This window comes from Panthera onca, chromosome B1 (assembly GCF_046562875.1).
Source record: "Panthera onca isolate mPanOnc1 chromosome B1, mPanOnc1 haplotype 2, whole genome shotgun sequence".
In the NCBI taxonomy this organism is placed as follows: domain Eukaryota; kingdom Metazoa; phylum Chordata; class Mammalia; order Carnivora; family Felidae; genus Panthera; species Panthera onca.
The window spans coordinates 20,065,412-20,082,125 of record NC_138342.1 but is presented as its reverse complement, the minus strand read 5'-3'; the positions used below and the strand labels follow the sequence as shown (position 1 = coordinate 20,082,125).

The following is a 16,714-nucleotide window of genomic DNA, read 5'->3' as shown; positions in this document are numbered from 1 at the left end:
CTGTACCCACTTCCTTTGGTTCTGCCTCCACCACTGCCTCCTCCTTCCTGGGCATCTACTCCGTCTAGGCACACACTCCTAATCTTGACCTCTTTGATGCCAAAACATCCAATGCACATATCTCCAGGAAAGCACCTAGCATGTTGCTTTGGACACAGCAAGCACTGAGTGGCGTTTCCCCTTTATCTCTTAAAATCCTTACCACAACGTGAGGGGTTTTCATTGCAAATCAAATTTGAACTGAGTTTTTAGAGAAGATCTGGTTTATGTGCAAAGACACAAAGGTGCGATAGAATCCTTTCAAAGAGCTCTCTTGCTAATGCTAAATCGTGGGGAACGATGCATTTCCTGACATTTTTGGACTCCCAGACCAGAGATAGAATATGATAAAGCGGGGAATAGGGGTGAGCGGTTTTATAAAGGTTCTTTTGTCCCATCTTTCTTCCAGACTATATTTTTATTTGTGATGCAAAAGGAAAGAATTCACTTACAGCTCATGGATGTGCACAGGTGTGCGTGCCCTGATTTTTGTCCAAGTCAAGTCTCACCTAAGGAAAACATAGCTGCCCTGAAAAGAATCTAGGGAACTCTAAAGAACTTCGGGGAGATAGAGGATAGTCTGTGTGTGCATATGTGTGTGACTGTGAGTGTGCGGTGAGAGAGAGAGACAGGGAGAGAGAGAGAGAGAGAGCACAAGTGTGAACAAGCTTGAATTTGGGTGTGTTGAAGAGGGGAGGGTGTGGTGGATCAAGTTAACATAAGGAAATTTAATCCGCATTTGACTGCTTAGCCAAACATATAAGTAGTACCTAGAGAATGACATCATTATGGGGGAAGGGGATTGTCTGCGAGTGGAATACTTGAGGCTTGGAGAAGATTTCAGCACCTGCTTTAATCAACCTTAAAACTATTTTTATGAAGATTTATACTTATAGAAGTTTGAGTAGTTTTCCTGAGTTCCTTCCTTTTGCTTATAGTTTGGAACCTTTCCATGGTTTTGGACGCAAATAAATGCAGCTGTTTGCTCTGTGAGAGCAAGGGAAAACATATATTTATGCTGCATTTGTAATACAGAGAATGTTCAGTTGAGAGTGGATGCGGCTTCGTGCCTTCTGTTTCAACTTTGCTTTTTAATAACATAAGATCGTTTCTTCATGCGAATGATGCTGTTGACTCGTCAGCATGGCAGAGTGAAAAGAAGAGGGGCCTGGGCATAAAAGCAACTGAGTGTCAGTCCTGCTGTATCGGGAATGACCTTCCTGAATGTGGCACGTTGTATTTTCCAAAGCTGGCCCCGAAGTCTCACATCTGTGGGTCTGTGTCCCTGTCTCTACGGTCCAAATGGGCTTGCCATTTCCCTGTAACCAAAAGAATGCCACGGAAGTGACCATCACGTGTCACTTCCGAGGCTGGGTCATAAAAGACAGAGCAGCCTCTGCCTCATTTCTAGAACGGGAGCATGAGGAGCTGAGCGGCCAGGGGAGAAGTTGGCCTCTCCTGAGGTCACTATGCTGTGGAGAAGGTAAGCAATGTGTCGTGACCACGGACAGGCACTCCAGCCAAAAGTCCTGGTCGTCCATGGGCGATATTTGGAAGCGTGGAATCACTACATTGTACCCCTGAAACTAATATAACACCGTATGTTAACTGACTGGAGTTAAAATAAAAACTTAAGGGGCGCCTGGGTGCCTCAGTTGGTTAAGCGTCCAACTTTGGCTCAGGTCATGATCTCGCAGTTCGTGAGTTTGAGCCTGGCATCCGGATCTCTGCTGTCAGCCCGGAGTGTGCTTCAGATCCTGTGTCCCTCTCTCCCTGCCCCTCCCCCACTCGTGCTCTGCCTGTCCCTCTGTCAAAAATGAATAAACATTAAAAAAAAAAAAAAAAAAAAAAAAAAACTTGAACAGAGTCCTGGTCTTTGAGAAAGAGAAACACCATATAATTTCACTCGTGTATAGAATGTAAAAAACAAAACAAATGAAGAAACAAACAGAGGGTGGCATCGGACCAATAAGTAAAGAGAATAAACAGATGGTCACCAGAGGAGAGGGGAGTGGGGGGGATGGGCAAAATGGGTGAAGGGGAGCGGGAGACACAGGCTTCCGTTACGAAATGCACAAAGCATGGGGCTAAAAGGCACAGCATAGGGACTATAGTCAATGATATCGTGAGAGTGTTGGATAGTGACAGAGGGTAAGTACGCTTGGGGTGAGCGGAGGGGAATGCACAGAGAAGTTGGATCACTCTGTTGCACCCCTGAAACTAATGTGACATTGTCAACTATACTCACATAAAAAAAATTTTTTTCGAAGTCCTGGTCTTTGAGTTCTTGAAGCCCAGGTGCCGGACAGACGATTGAAGAAGCCTTCGGATGATTCAAACTCTCAGTCATGAAACTTCTCCAGACCTTCAAGTATTTGCAGCTGAGGAACCAGACCTGCCAGAAACCAGCTACCCCCGTCATGCCCTTTCTGCCCGGCCAGCCTGCCACGGGAAGGAGAAATTAAATTCCTTCCTATTTGAGTCCCTGTATATTTGGCTCTTGATTACTCAAGCTCAGCTTTAATCCTAATATACCCTTCAAAGGCTGCCGGTACTTGTATGATAAATTCCCGCTTCCAGAATGTGGCTAAGGCTCTGGGCCTCCTTCTAGCCTGATCTCCTGTCACACTCTTTCCCTCTCTCTGTGCTCGGGTTCAGCTAGTCTCCGTGAAGTTTCTTTGTTTTCGTGCAGTTCTTTCTACCCGGGTGGCCCGGCTTCTCAGCTTGTCCTCTTGGCTAGTTCACCAAGTCTTTGATGTTAAATGACACTTAACATGGATTCCCCTACAATGTACTCTTATAGTGACCCTGTATTTTTCTTTCGTGGTGCTTATCACGTTGGTGATGAAATAATCATTTGCATAACTGATACCTGCTGCACCACTCCACTGGAGATATTATGGGGACAAGGCTCCTGTCCCTGTTTCTGGCTCTGTTCCCAGTACCCAAACAGTGCCTGGCACACAGTCGCTACTCAAAGAGTATTTATTGAATTTTACTGAATGTACTTGTCAGACAGCTGACCAAAGTTTACAGGATAGGCTTGTGGCCGTAGAAGTAAGCAAAAGATGAACCTGCCCATATTGGGAGCAACCTACAACCTTGACTTCACAGTTATTATGCTCACAAATCAGCTGAGCTCACCCCACCGGGCTGCGGGCCTCCTGACTGTGTTCCCTATAGGCTATCTTGAGTGTCATCGGGGACACTTCGGATAATAGAATCTCTCTCTTTAAAAAATTGGTTTATGGATGAAAAAGTCCCAAGTATATAGGATGCTGAGTTTAGCAGAATCTGTATGTAAATTGGTATTTTGCTGGTGATCAATCTTGTGCTAAAAATGGAAAATCAATAAAAAAAAGAAAATCTAAGGGGAAAAATAAGTTGTAGACATTTTTGGTCCAATGAGTTTCCAAGTCCGAGGACACCGCATCTGAGACCAAGGTTACTGTCTATTTCGAAGGGGTATGCAAGAACACTGGACACCCATCTCGTATACACAGAATATGGCTGAAGCTCTCAGTGAGAGAAAAGTTCAAAGACAATGCTTCCCACCACACTTCCTGGGAAAGGCCCTGGCAGTATCTCCTTGAGACTGAGAAGGAATTCATCGTACGTGAACAGCGGTTCCGGAATCTCTTGAGCTGTAGAGTTCACCCAACTGTTGAAGGACAAGAGTTGACTTCACATGCCACGTAGTGGCGACAGAACCAGCAGTGAACTTAAGGACGCTGAAGTCGCACAAAAAATAATAAAAATCAGTAAAAAAACCATTTCTTCTCAGATCTTTCAACTAGATGCTAAAATGGATTGGCACAATGGAAAGATACGGGCGGCACTGAGCAAGGGCAAACGTTGCCAAGTGGCACCGATTCAACCCACTTCTGACTGAAGTAAGGGGGGGAAAGCCTCGGGGCTGGTTAAGCATTAACGGGAGAGCTGGTAGACCTATACATCATGAACTTTCTCCAGATAATTTATGTAGACACCTAATTAACTTTGTTCTACATGAGGGAAGAACATGGGGGAAAGAACATGGGGGAAGACATGGGGGAAGTCTCAACAACAACAAAAATAGTTGTTATGAGCTGAACTGCACCCCGTCCCCCAAAGCATATGCGGGAGTCCTAACCGTCAGTATCTCAGAACGGGACCTTATTTGGAAATAGGGTCATTGCTGAAGTAATTAGTTAAAATGAGGTCATTCTGGAGCAGGGTGGGTCCCTAATCCAATATGACTGGTGTCCTGTTGAAAGGAGAAACTTGGGGGCGCCTGGGTGGCGCAGTCGGTTAAGCGTCCGACTTCAGCCAGGTCACGATCTCACGGTCCGTGAGTTCGAGCCCCGCGTCAGGCTCTGGGCTGATGGCTCAGAGCCTGGAGCCTGTTTCCGATTCTGTCTCCCTCTCTCTCTGACCCTCCCCCGTTTATGCTCTGTCTCTCTCTGTCCCAAAAATAAATAAAAAACGTTGAAAAAAAAAAAAAAAAAAAAAAAAAAGAAAGGAGAAACTTGGACGTAGTGACAGATACGTGTAGAAGGAGACACAGAGAGAAGCTGGTCACCTACAAGCCCCAGAGAGAAGTCTGGAACAGATCCTTCACGGTCAATTTTGACTTCATACCTCCAGCCTCTACAACTGTGAGGCAGTAAATTTCTGTCGTTAAGACCACCCGTTCTGTGGTCCTTGGTTACAGCATCCCTGGCTAATATAGTAGCAAAGCGCCATAGCAGAGTGTGCGGAGCTCAGAGAAGGTCCTGGATCCACCCTTACTAGCTATGTGACCTTGGTCAATCATTTAAAAACTCTTTAAAATTCTCAGCTTCCTCTTCTTTCAAATGTACATCATCGGGAATGATAGTCAAAACATCCAACAACCCAGAAGGTACAATACAGAGGCTGCCACTCACACAGGCAGCCACGGGAAAGCCACTGCGGACGCGTTCACTCTTGAAGACTCGTTACAGCCTTGGACAGCTAGATGGGCGCCAAGCACTTAGCGCCACCCGGGCTCTGTCTACCCATGGTCAACTCTGGCTGGGAAAACCCACGGGGATCGAGCCACTGTGGGGAACCACACAGGGCTCTCAGAACACAATAACAGCTCCCTGGAAGTGCCCACCTGGGTCCCTGCTGGGCTGGGCTATCAGGTGAGGGAGAGGTGTAAGGTATGAGGTTCATCCCAGGGGCACAAGGCATCTGTTATTTACCCACCTGCATGAAAGTATTTTACAATTTCAGGAACCTCCCTGGCTTTTACCTGCTGCATATCAGGTCGAGGATAATTACAGATATTACATGGTTTTGTGAACGTTAGGTGAAGTGACACACATCAAGTCTTCAGCAAAGTGCCTGGCATGTGGCAAATGCTCGATAAATGCTAGTTTACATTATTATTGAGAAGGATGGCATTTAAGTAGAACTCAAGGAACGTTCACTTAGCACCTACTATGTGCTGTGTTCTGTTCTGGGCACTAGAAATACAGAGACGAATGTGGTCCAGTCCCTGTCCTCAAGGAATTTATTTTTATTTTTCTAAAGGTTTTAAAAAATGTTTGTTTATTTATTTTGAGAGAGTGGAAGAGAGCATGGGCAGGGGAGGGGCAAAGAGAGAGAGGGAGAGGATCCCAAGCTGGCTTCACACAGTCAGCACAGTCAAGCCTGATGCGGGGCTTGAACTCGCAAACCGTGGGATCATGGTTCAAAGAGGTAGATGCTGAGCTGAAACAAAGAGATGGATGCTGAACTCACTGAGCCACCCAGGTGCCTCTCAAGGAATTTTACTTTATTCTTTGCTACTTCCCTGCTCTTCATAATGAAGGGAAATGGAATCTTTCAATGTTTTAGTACCTGTCTTCATAGGTTCCACTGCCCTTTCCGCACAAGATGTACTCACACCTTCATCATGAGAGCATTTCCTTAGGGACTCTCCTATGCCATGGTTTGGCTTATGGGATTCCTGAACTGATAGAATCTAAACAAAACAAAACAAAAAATTTATACTGAGGTGCCTGAACTCAATTGATTTCATTTCCATTAAGGTAAAAAGAAAAACGTCAAGCTTGGTTGATGTGTGCCCAGTATTGTTTTTTCAAAGAGGGCATCAAAGGATCATTTGTGATAAAAATCAGAATTGCTCCTGTGGTAGTTTGTTTCCAAAGACGATGGAATTCTTTGGAATCCTTTTGTCCCATTAGGCACATGGATGGCTCCATCCCGTCTTTATCTAGAGGTGAGGTCTATGACTCTCCTCTCTTGAAACTGGGCTGATTTGTGACTCCTTTGACCAAAAGATTGTGGGGGAAGTGATTCTCTGCCAGTTCCAGGACTGGCCTTTTAGAGGACCAGCAGTTTCCACTTTGCTATGGTCTGGATGCTTCTGTCTCCTCAAAAGTCACCCCAAGGTGATGGTATTAGGAGGTGGGGCCATTTGGAAGGTGATTAGACCATGAACACTCAGCCCTAATGACTGGGATTAATGTTCTTATACAAGAGACCCCAGAGACCCAATGCCCCACGGCATTAAGATAACAGTGAAAAGATGGCCATCTAAGAGGTGGCCCTCTCCAGACACTGAGTCTGTCTGCACCATGGCCTTGGACTTCCCAGCTTCCAGAAGTGTGAGAAATAAATGTCTGTGGTTTTTAAGCTACTCAGTTTATGGTATTCCATTATAGCCTCCTAGATGAACTAAGACATAGTTCTTCCTTGAAGCACCTGCTCTTGAGAAGCTCCTTCTGGGAACCTGGCTTCCATGTAATGAAAAGCCCAACATGGAGAGACAGGAGTAGGTGTTCAACTTGCCAGCTCCAGCTGAGTTCTCGGTTGACAGGCAGCATTGACTGCCAACATCGACTGCCGGCCATGTTAATGAGCTGTCTTGGACGTCCAATCCCGTTGAGCCTTCAGGGAACCACAGTCCCAGCCTCCATCTGACCTCCACACAGGAGACTCCACATGAGAACGACCCAGATGAGCCCAGTCCACCCACAAAACCCCAGGAGACAATAATAAATCAATGTTGGAACCACCGGGTTTGGGCTGTTTTGTTGCAAGGCAATAGATGACCAGAATTTCAGTCTTCGTGAACTTCAAATATTCTCAACTTCAAAGCATCGTGAAGAAGTTGGAGCATTGGAACCGGAAGCTGGGCTGCGGGCACAGCTCTGTCCCTGACAAGCTCTGTTACCTTGGACAAGGTGCTTTATCACTTTGGGTCTCTATTTCTTCCCCTGTAAAATAAAGGGTCCAGATCTCTGAGATTCCTCATATCTCTAACACTCTATGGTGCTGTCTGGGATGATGCTTAACAGCACCTTCACTAACCTTTTGGACAGAGTTCCACCCAAATGTAAAATTCTGCTTCATCTCATAGAACTATAGACCCTCAAGGTCATCTGGCTCAATCTGCTCATTGTATAGATGAGGACACCAGTTCACAGAATGATGAAAGTGTTCCAGCTCCCACACTCACTGCTTCCGTTCTCCTGCTTTTGTCCAATTACTACTTCCTTCACCTTGAAAAGGAGTCATCGCTTTATCTTTTTCAAAATGATCTGGGATTTGGTGAGTCAACTCACCCACTCATGTTTTCTGTATTTTTGTAGTCTTTGATCCTGCCCTCTCACAGCTTTCCAAATGGACCTAGTTTTTCTTTTTTGTGTGTTTTTAGTCTTTTTTCTTTCACCTTTTTTTTTTTTATTATGGTAGAATATATAGAACATAAAATTTGCTGTATTAACCCTTTTTAAGTGTACCAAATGGATCTAGTTTTCACGATTCATTCCCGATTCCTGAAAAGGGTGACCATGTGACATAACATAGCCGTGAAGGACAATTCTGGAACATTCCTCCATGGTTCTGCAGTGTTCAGCTGCTTGGGGGACTTGGCCACTAGACTAAGAGCCTTGAGGACAGAAGACAGGGTCTTAACCTGGCTGTTAGAAGACCCTCCTCAGATCTCTTATACTACCTTAAGATTGCTTTTCCTGTCTCATGGGAACAAACAGGTTAATAAATGGCAACTGTCGTGTCACATGTGTGCATGCATGTGCCTTTTCCCCCAAAGGTAAGCTACTCAATGGAATAGCAGGGACGTGGTAAGCTCATAAATACCCTTGTTGACAGTCTCGCTTTAGAAATCGTGTCTCCTTGCCAAGTTGTGTTTCTGCTAGAGAACAAAGAGAAATCTGCCCTTTGGTGACTGAATGAGGTCAAAGCATTATAATCAGTGTCACCAAGGGCTGACAGCTTCTGCCCCGCGGATGTAATAAAAGTGAGCAGATCTCTGCCATTCTCGGAAACATTTGCTCAAGTACACCCACACACCATGGCTGTGGGACTGCAGGCAAACACCTCTTTGTCTGCCCCCAGACCAGGGAAGTGCAGCAGCTCAATCGTTTGGACTCTGAAAAGAATCACAGCTTTGGTGGAAAGCAGGAAGCAGGGCTGGTACTATCTGTCTCTGACGGGAATGACACGGCAGTAAAACCCTTTGGTTGGCCTTGTATCTTGGGGTCTTGAATCTCCTTGTCTCACCGCCACTGCAAGTTGCAGAGGAAGGCCGGGCTCAGAGAAGCTATTCTCACACTGGAAAGGGTTCTCTTTGCGGTCACGGTCATGGCCAGGCTGGAGAGGCTGCTACCAACTGGGAGAAGGCACATCATTAGACAAATGTCATGACCCCGTATGAAGGGAAAAGATAAAAATCAACATCCAGGGTTCTGAAGGACAGCCTAATGGGCAATAAATATTTTACTGGCTCCCGCCATTTATAGGGAAGGCCACCTTTTCACCCTGTCAAATTGTTTCCTTTGTGGGTTTTTCCCCCCTCCCCCAAGTCCCATTACTTTTCCAGAGTGGGTAAGGAAAAACAACATTGTTGTCACTTCACTAGTGAATTCTGTACACACAGTAGGTTCTAGATAATGTTAGTTCTCTTCCTTTGGTGTCCCTTTTCATTGAAATAAGCCTGCCCATCTCTACTGGGTAAAAACTGTCCCCCCTCCCCCCCCCCCAACCCTAAGAGGAAAAATCAGACCCGAGGACAATGTAGGTGATCCTATTTTAGACCATCATCAGACTTTTTTTTTCTTTCTTTTTTTTTTTTTTTTTTAAATAAGCCTTGCAGAGCGACAAGGTCAGTGCCTGTCTTGGCCTGCAGGAGAGGCCAGTGGCCCCCAAATCAGACGTTTCTATTTTCAGATCCCCAAGTCCGGAGAGCGCTAACCTCCAGTGTGCTGAGGGCCACGCAGCCAACCCGCCCGTGGCTCAGGCCCGCAGCCTCTCTGCATTTATATTTCCATAAATTTACATCAAATTTGTGCTGAATCATATCCCCCCCCACGCAGAAGAAATGAACTACGTTATCAATAAGTAAAACAAATTTGAATAATCTGAGAGCAGAGTGCCTCTCCCTGTATCTTTTCTGTTTAACTCCTTCCTTGGGCCACCTCTCACACCACTTCCCCCACCAGCCTGGGGCGTTTTTCTCCCTACTCAGCCCTGCCCCACGGTTTTCCGCCCTTCTCTCCCCTACCTTCCTGATTTTCTGGCCTCTCATCAAGAGCCCCTGCATCTCCCTTTGTTCCTCCTTGCCTCCCTTTCCTCCTCCAGCCCTCCTTGGCCCCTTCCCTGGACCGACTTCTCAGTCCCCCTTCTCAGAACTCCTCCCTCGCAGGAGCTGCCCCTCTGCCTCGGCTCATCCCCACCCCCTGCCCCGCAGCGCCCCAGCCAATCACTCCCCGCGCCCGCGCCCCTCCAGGAAGGCAATTGCGGGGTCCCGGCCTGCCAGGCCATCATCAGCCCCACTCAGTCATTTGAGCACCTCAGCGGTGGTTCAGCGGGGAGTGGAACTTCCTTCCACCCCCTGCTGCCCGGCTGATTGGCAGCCAGCGGGGCTGGAAGGGGGAGGGGAGCAGGAGCATCTGATTGTTTGCTGCCGGGGGAGCAGGGCTTAGTGGTGGCAGAGAGAGGGCCCAGGAGCTCAGGAGGCTAACAGACAGAGGATGCTCTGAGTCAGGAACCCCCGGACAGAGTCCAGGTCTGTCTGTTGTCTGGCTCCCGGCCCTGGTAGGGAAATGATGGATGAGGGGCTTTGCAGAGCATCCCCAGGTAGGGGGAAGAGAGGAGGCTTATCTTTTACAGAATTGAGGCCAGTGGCCCAGGGGACCTCAGGTCTCAAGGCTCCGTCGGAGGCCTGACTGCTGTAGACCTGCAGACCTCTGTCCTCTCCCACGAAAATCAAGAACAAAGGAATGCACTTAGCAACCAGGCCAGGGGGACTCCTGGCAGGATCTGTCTAAACGGCCCTCCTTTGACAAAGGTGAGAATCGGGGACCCTGGCTCATATGGAGTTAATTTTTAAAAATGATATAAATATATAATGCATATATATATATGTATATGTCAAATAGGTCACCGTAAATCACTATCGTTCTGAATCATTTTCTTCCCAGGCTCATCAGACTGGGTTTCCTAACTCAGGCCAGAGAAGAGCAACTGGGGGAAAGGAGTGGTCATGAATGTTGCCCCAGTTGTGTAGTTCGGAGAAAAGCTGAGCCAAAGATCTCAACTGGAGATTTGCTGCTAAGTTTCCTTTAATGAGAACACTGACATTTTTGCTTGGGCAGCCAGAATTTGAATTGGAAATATTGTCTGGAAAAGTTGGATCAAAAGCTTTAGGGCCTTCCCATGTGTCTGGGGCTGTTGGGACTTGGCCAAAGTCATCTTGCAAGTCAGTAGAGACGCTGTGACAAGAGGCTAGGTTTCTAACAATAAGTTCCAGTCGTCCTTTCTTTCCAGGTCTCTCCAGAGATTTTTTTGTTTTGTTTGCATCAGAATCTGCTGGCTCCGTTTCTCAGATGAAGCTATTCTGGATTGCCACATCGAAATCCCTCTCAAACTTTTGAAAGTGAGAAGCATCACTCAAAAGCATCCAAAGCATGCTCTTCTAACACTCCATGTACATACAAATAAATAAATACAACTGGCCCTGGGGCTATGAATAAATATGGAAAAATTGAGACCCTGGAGACTTTTCAGAGCGTTAGGGGTGGGTGTGGAAATAGAGGCTAAAGCCATCATTTCATTACTTAGTGCCAGGGTGGCAGATTTAAGACAAGGGCACCTGGTTATAAATTGGTCCCGTGCAAATGGACTGTGGGGCGGAACATTTAATGTACCGCTTTTTATCAGATATGAGGATAGTTGGTGAGCGGTCTTATTTTTTTCTTTGAAAAAAGTTAACCACAATATAATTAGCTTTGTTTTTGTCAGCCTGGGCTGCTGTTGATGAGGTATCTAGAGGCCTTCTGGAATAGGTGCCTAACAGCTTAAACTGCATTTAATTATTATTATTACTCAATGTCAGGCTACATAAATGAAAAGAGATAAAAAAGAATCGCTTGCAGCTACATTGCCTTGGTTGGTGATTTCATCACATCTCACAAGCTAAGCAGGTTCGAGCTGGCACTTGGGGCATAAAACCTCTAAGGAAAAGCCAGGCAACTGTAGATGCCATTTCAACTGGGTCGGAAGCTTCTCCACACGCTGGGGACGGTAGAGGCTTGCCACTCTTTGATTTTCCTCCCCAATACCTCAATACCTCAATAACTGGCTGACTTTCTGCAGGGAAGGAAAGCACATAGGGGAAACAGAGTCACACGGAGACTTGTCTTAAAGGTACATGGTCTCTCCTGTGAAGATCCCTGGGCTCCCAACTGCTCACTGATTATCCTGCCACCTGAAATACTAGCTGAGTCTCCAAAGCAGCAGGGGTACCGTGAACCTCAGCTATACATGGTAACTGGAAAGGAAGGGCTGCTTTCCTACCTGAATGCACAGACCAGGAAGCTGCGGAAGGCAGATGGACCACGTTATGCCTGCTCTTCCTACAGTTTGTTTCATCGACAGGTCGGATGAAACCAGATGGTTTGCCAGAGGGCAATATATTGGCAGACGGTACCTTGATTCGTAGCGTAAGGCATTGATCAAGGCTGTTAGGAACAAGTGTCTGGCACCGAGTTAACCCTAGACATTCAGCTCAGGGATGAACCTTCTTTCTATCCCTTTGGATTAAAAAGAGAGTGGATTAGGTGGTCCCAGCATGGTCAGAAAACCGGAAGCCTTAGGCTGCATTCCAGCCTCTATTTTCTCTTCTTGTTCCCTAGAACATCTGCTTGCAAAGCCTTGATGGTAAGGCTTGCAAACCCTCCAGGACAGGGCCCATGGTCTACAATGTCGTTGAACATTCCCGGGATGTGTACGGTATTTGTACATAAAAGGCACTGGATAAATGTGCGACCTGGCAGACTGGCTCCTTGTCATAGCCCCTGGCCTGCCAGATTCTATTGCAGAATCTTCTCTAGATGAAGGCCCAACAGGTCCTGATGCCAGAGGCTGTTGCCTTCTACGGGGCCACCAGGGAGAGTTCAGACCATCCAGGCTCCTCGTCAGGAGTATCGCCATCCACGTCAGTTATCTGCTGATGCATGGGTTGCAAACCACCCCAAACCCTAGTGGCTTCAAACACAACAGCCATGTGTTTCACCATGTGGTCTGTGGGTCAGCAAATTGGGCAAGGCTCAGCTGGGTAGTTTGTCCACCGGTTTCAGCTGGGCTCCTGCGTGAACCTCTCATCTGTGGCACCTGGGGGTCACTGGCTTCCTGCACAGCTGTGGCAGCTGGCCGGTTGTTGGTCGTGAGTCCATCATCCAGCAAGCTCTTCCGGGCTCGTTTCCACGGTAGCGATCACAGGTTCCCAAGAGCTTAAGCAAGGAGCCCCACTACACAAGCGCTTCTTCACGAGCTTCTTTGTGTGCACAGTTGCAAACACAGCAGTAGCTAAAGCAGGTCACGTAACTGAGCCTGGAGTCAAAGTTATAGACAGTGGCTGGGACACCGGCAGGGAATTATTAATGCCGTTTTCTGAACAGTGTACCGTGCCAACAAAACAAGGCCGACAATAAAATGCAGTATTTCCATCTCCCAGGTGTGGTACTTTTTCAGGCTTCCAAGATGCTGAAGAGGCCCTCTGGGAGCCAGAAGTCCTAGCTGAGTCTCCGTGTCTCCACGTTTCAGATCTCGGTAGCCACATCTGATAAATGAAGAAGACAGCCAGCTCACGGGGTTGATCCAGGATCCACAGGGGGCTAGAAATCATAAAGCAATGTTGGCAGTCAGGCTTCCACAATCGTGCAATAGGTTCACAACTCCTTCTCAATGTACCTGATCATTTGCACAGGTCGCGCTTCCGCGACTGGAAAGCTCACCATTGGTGGTGGTCCGTGAGAGTTTAGGAGACCTCGGGAAACCATCTTGAATAATAATGATTCATATGTTGAAGATTCCCTGCCCTCTATAACTCTCTTCGGTCCTTCCTCTCAGGGGAAAGTCTCGTTTGATGCCAGTAGGGTTTTGTTTTTCTTTTTTTTAAGCTTATTTATTTTGAGAGAGAACGAGAGAAAGTGACTGCAGGCAGAGAGAGAGGGAGAAAGAGAGAATCCCAAGCAGGCTCTGCACTGTCAGCACAGAGCCCCTCGTGGGGCTCGAACCCACCAACTGTGAGAGATCACGACCTGAGCCAAAAACTGAGTCTGAGGCTTAAGTGACAGAGCCACCCAGGCGCCCCATGATGCCAGTAGGTCTTAAACACCTCTCCTGACACATGTGCAGCATCGTGCTCAGAGCTTTTAGTCCTATTTAGAATTCAATAGTGTTTTATTTTCAATATTTTCGTTTGCTTCCTATTTATGACAGCTGAGAATTTGAAAAATAAATATAAGTAAACACTGGAAGCTTTGAAAACAATGTTAACTATATAATAACAGGAGTTTCGCTCATTCATGTGACCAACACAGATTTGTAGAGCACCTACTATGTGCCAGGCCCTACACCTAACATTCATTAGAGAACAAGGCCACCACCCTGTCCCGGTGACGCTTACTTTCTGGAAGTGGGTCAGGGGCTGGTTAGACAGTTGAGGGGGGGAGGGGGGTTGGTTCCTGCAGGGGACACGCAGGTGTCTGTTGAGCCCGCCTCCGGCCCAGGGAGAGCAAGGCATCCGGGACACAGCAGTCACCTGCAGGTTGAGACCGCCGGCTGCCGTCTGTCCCTTCCCTTCGAGGTCCCGCACGAGGGTCGAGGGTCGGGGGGCCGGGGCTGGCGCAGGCGTCAGGGGTCCCGGAGTGGTGGTCAGGGGTCGGGGGCCGGGGGCCGGGGCAGGGGTCAGGAGTCCCGGCGCGGAGGTGGGGGGTGGGGGGGTCAGGAGTCCGGGCGCGGAGGTGGGGGGTGGGGGGATCGGGAGGCCCGGCGGCGCGGGGCGGGCCGGGGCCGGCGGGGCCCTGGCTGCGGGCCGGGAGGCCGCGGCTCCTCCTCCCCTTCCTCCCGCGGAGGCGGACGTTGAGTCAACAGCGCGGGCGGCCGCAGGCGGCGGCGCGGCGGCTCGGAGGCGCCCGGCCCTCTCGGGGCCGCGCGGGGCGCGGGTGGCGGCGGCGGCGGCGCGGCGGGAGGCGGAGGCGGAGGCGGGCGGCGTCCACGAGGCCGGCCCGCGCCCGCAGGAGGAGGCCATGAACGGCGACCGGACCGAGAGCGACTGGCAGGGGCTGGTGAGCGAGGTGAGGCCGAGGCGCCGGCCAGGCGGGAAGGGCCGGGCCGCGCGTCCCCGCCCCGCGCCCGCAGCACGTCCCCCCTCCCCCGGCCCGCGCCCCCCTGGGTGGCCGAGCGCGGCGCGGGGACGCGCGGGGGGCGGGGGACGCGCTGCTCTCCGCCCCCGCCAGGTGCGCCGCTCGTCGCGCGCCTCCCGGGCGGGCCGGGCGCCGCTTCCACGCCATCTGGTGCCGGCTTCAGGGGAGGGGCCTTCCCCCTCCCGCGGGGCTCGGCCCTGGATTGGAGAGCGGAGCGCGGGGGACCCGGCAGGAGAGGAGCCAAGCCCCACCTGCCTTCCCGGTCACCACCGTTGTGGAGCCCAGCGATTGGACGGCCCGCGCTGAAGCGGAAAGGTGGTGCCGGGGAGGGGGGGGGAGATCCGGGCCCTGGGGTTCCCCCCCCCCGGGCCAGGTGGAATTACCTGCGGTGGAGGTTTGGGTGGGGGGAGTTCGGGGTCCTCCGTAGCCTTCATTCAGTCACTTACTTCTGTCAACAGTGTGTCTTGCGGGCCTACTCTGGGTAAGGTGGAGAGCCATTTATCAAAGGAGCGAACGACAGGTGCGGAAGGCACTCGATTCCTGCAAGCAGAAAACACCAGCCCTCTTCCCCCCAAACCCCTTTGTCACAACCACCCCGGGGTTGGCTTTTAGTCTCCTGAGCTATTGCCTCTTCAGCCCAGCCTGAGTTTTTTGGCCTGGGAGGGGCTGTGCGGCTTCTGCAGGTGACAGTGAGGGCTGATGTCTCCCTGTCACAGGTAGGTCGCTCGTCCTGACTTACCGCCATATGTGATGGCAGTTCCCGGTGCTACCTAGCCTTGCTGAGCACCCCCCTCCCCCCAGTTTTCCATTCTCTCCGTCGGGAGAACCATCCCTTTGCCCAAAGCCAACTTGGGGCCTCTTTGACTTTACTCCTGTGCACATAATGCACGGTGTAGTGATTTGCTCTCTTCCTTCCCCTGTGGGATGTTAGAAGGGAAGCCCTTATACTTTCTCCTGTAATCATTTCCAGGGCCTCCAGGTCAGGCGGATAACAGTACTTAACGTCTGTTGTGTGCAAAGCGTTGTATTTCTGAACAGGAATAAGATGTCATAAGTTCTCCCTGGTTTAGTTTGTTTACTCTTGGTCTAGTAGCTGAAAACTCCTAACTAGACAGTGTTCGGATGCATTGTTTTGCGGCCTGCGCCCTCCCATCTCCTCTAATGTCAAGGGACAGATCCTCTAGGGAACTTTCAAGAATCAAGAATCATACCCAGTAGTCAAGGAGGCTGGGGGTGCCTCTTCATAAGAGTCCAGGGTTAGGCTCTGAAATGGCAGCAGAATGTTCTCTACTCCAACAAATATGTATCGAAGGTCTATTAGCAGCCAGGTATCTCGCTAGGTGCTTGGGATTCAGCGGCAAAGAAGGCAGACAACCCCTTCTGCTCTCAAAGAATTTCTGGAACCTATGCTACAGTTTGGGAGAGTTACGCGATAAACATGAAGAGAATGCCAAAGGGTGGAAAACCAGAGGAAGGAAGTGCTTCATTGCATCCGAATATGCCTCCCCGAGGTGGCCTTCCTTCTGCCTTGCACTGACCACACTACTGTGGCCTGGTGGTCTCCCCACCGGGATGTGTGTTTTACTTGGCTTTGATCCAGGGGCCTACACACCGAGCTCCATACACAGCGGGTGCTCAAAAAATGCTTATAGAATAAATCAAGATCCTGACATGTGCCTTTTAGGAGTTGCCTTGCCTATCCCAGCTGGATTTCTTCAGGGTAGTGCATTCGTGCCTTACACAAACACTCAGTAAAGGCTCTAGGGCGTGGAAGGCACACAGCAAGGAGCTATGCTTGCCCCTCTCCTAATACCACATGGCTGTTTCTTGAGTCCTTCATCAGTGTTAAATATTTTACATAGCCTCATTCTCATAATGTTATAAAGTAGGAATTATTTCTCATTTTGCAAGTAAGGACACTGTGGCTCAGATAGGTTAAGGAGCTTGCCAGAGCCTCACAGCTGGAGCGGGCAGAATTTGAACCCTGGTCTGAC

General features: G+C 49.4%; 1 protein-coding gene across 2 annotated transcripts in view; it reads left to right on the top strand.

The window, feature by feature from the left end:
* Nucleotides 1-14,429: 14,429 nt before the first annotated feature.
* CCDC149 (coiled-coil domain containing 149) overlaps nucleotides 14,430-16,714 on the top strand; it is a 92,061-nt gene continuing 89,776 nt past the window's right edge. The window contains exon 1 of one of the 2 annotated variants that reach the window (XM_060655322.3): nucleotides 14,430-14,651. In XM_060655322.3, coding sequence (XP_060511305.2) covers nucleotides 14,604-14,651 — 48 coding nt within the window. In that variant the 5' untranslated portion in view covers nucleotides 14,430-14,603. The remainder of the gene's footprint in view (nucleotides 14,652-16,714) is intronic. The other variant, XM_078446233.2, reaches the window with a different exon arrangement.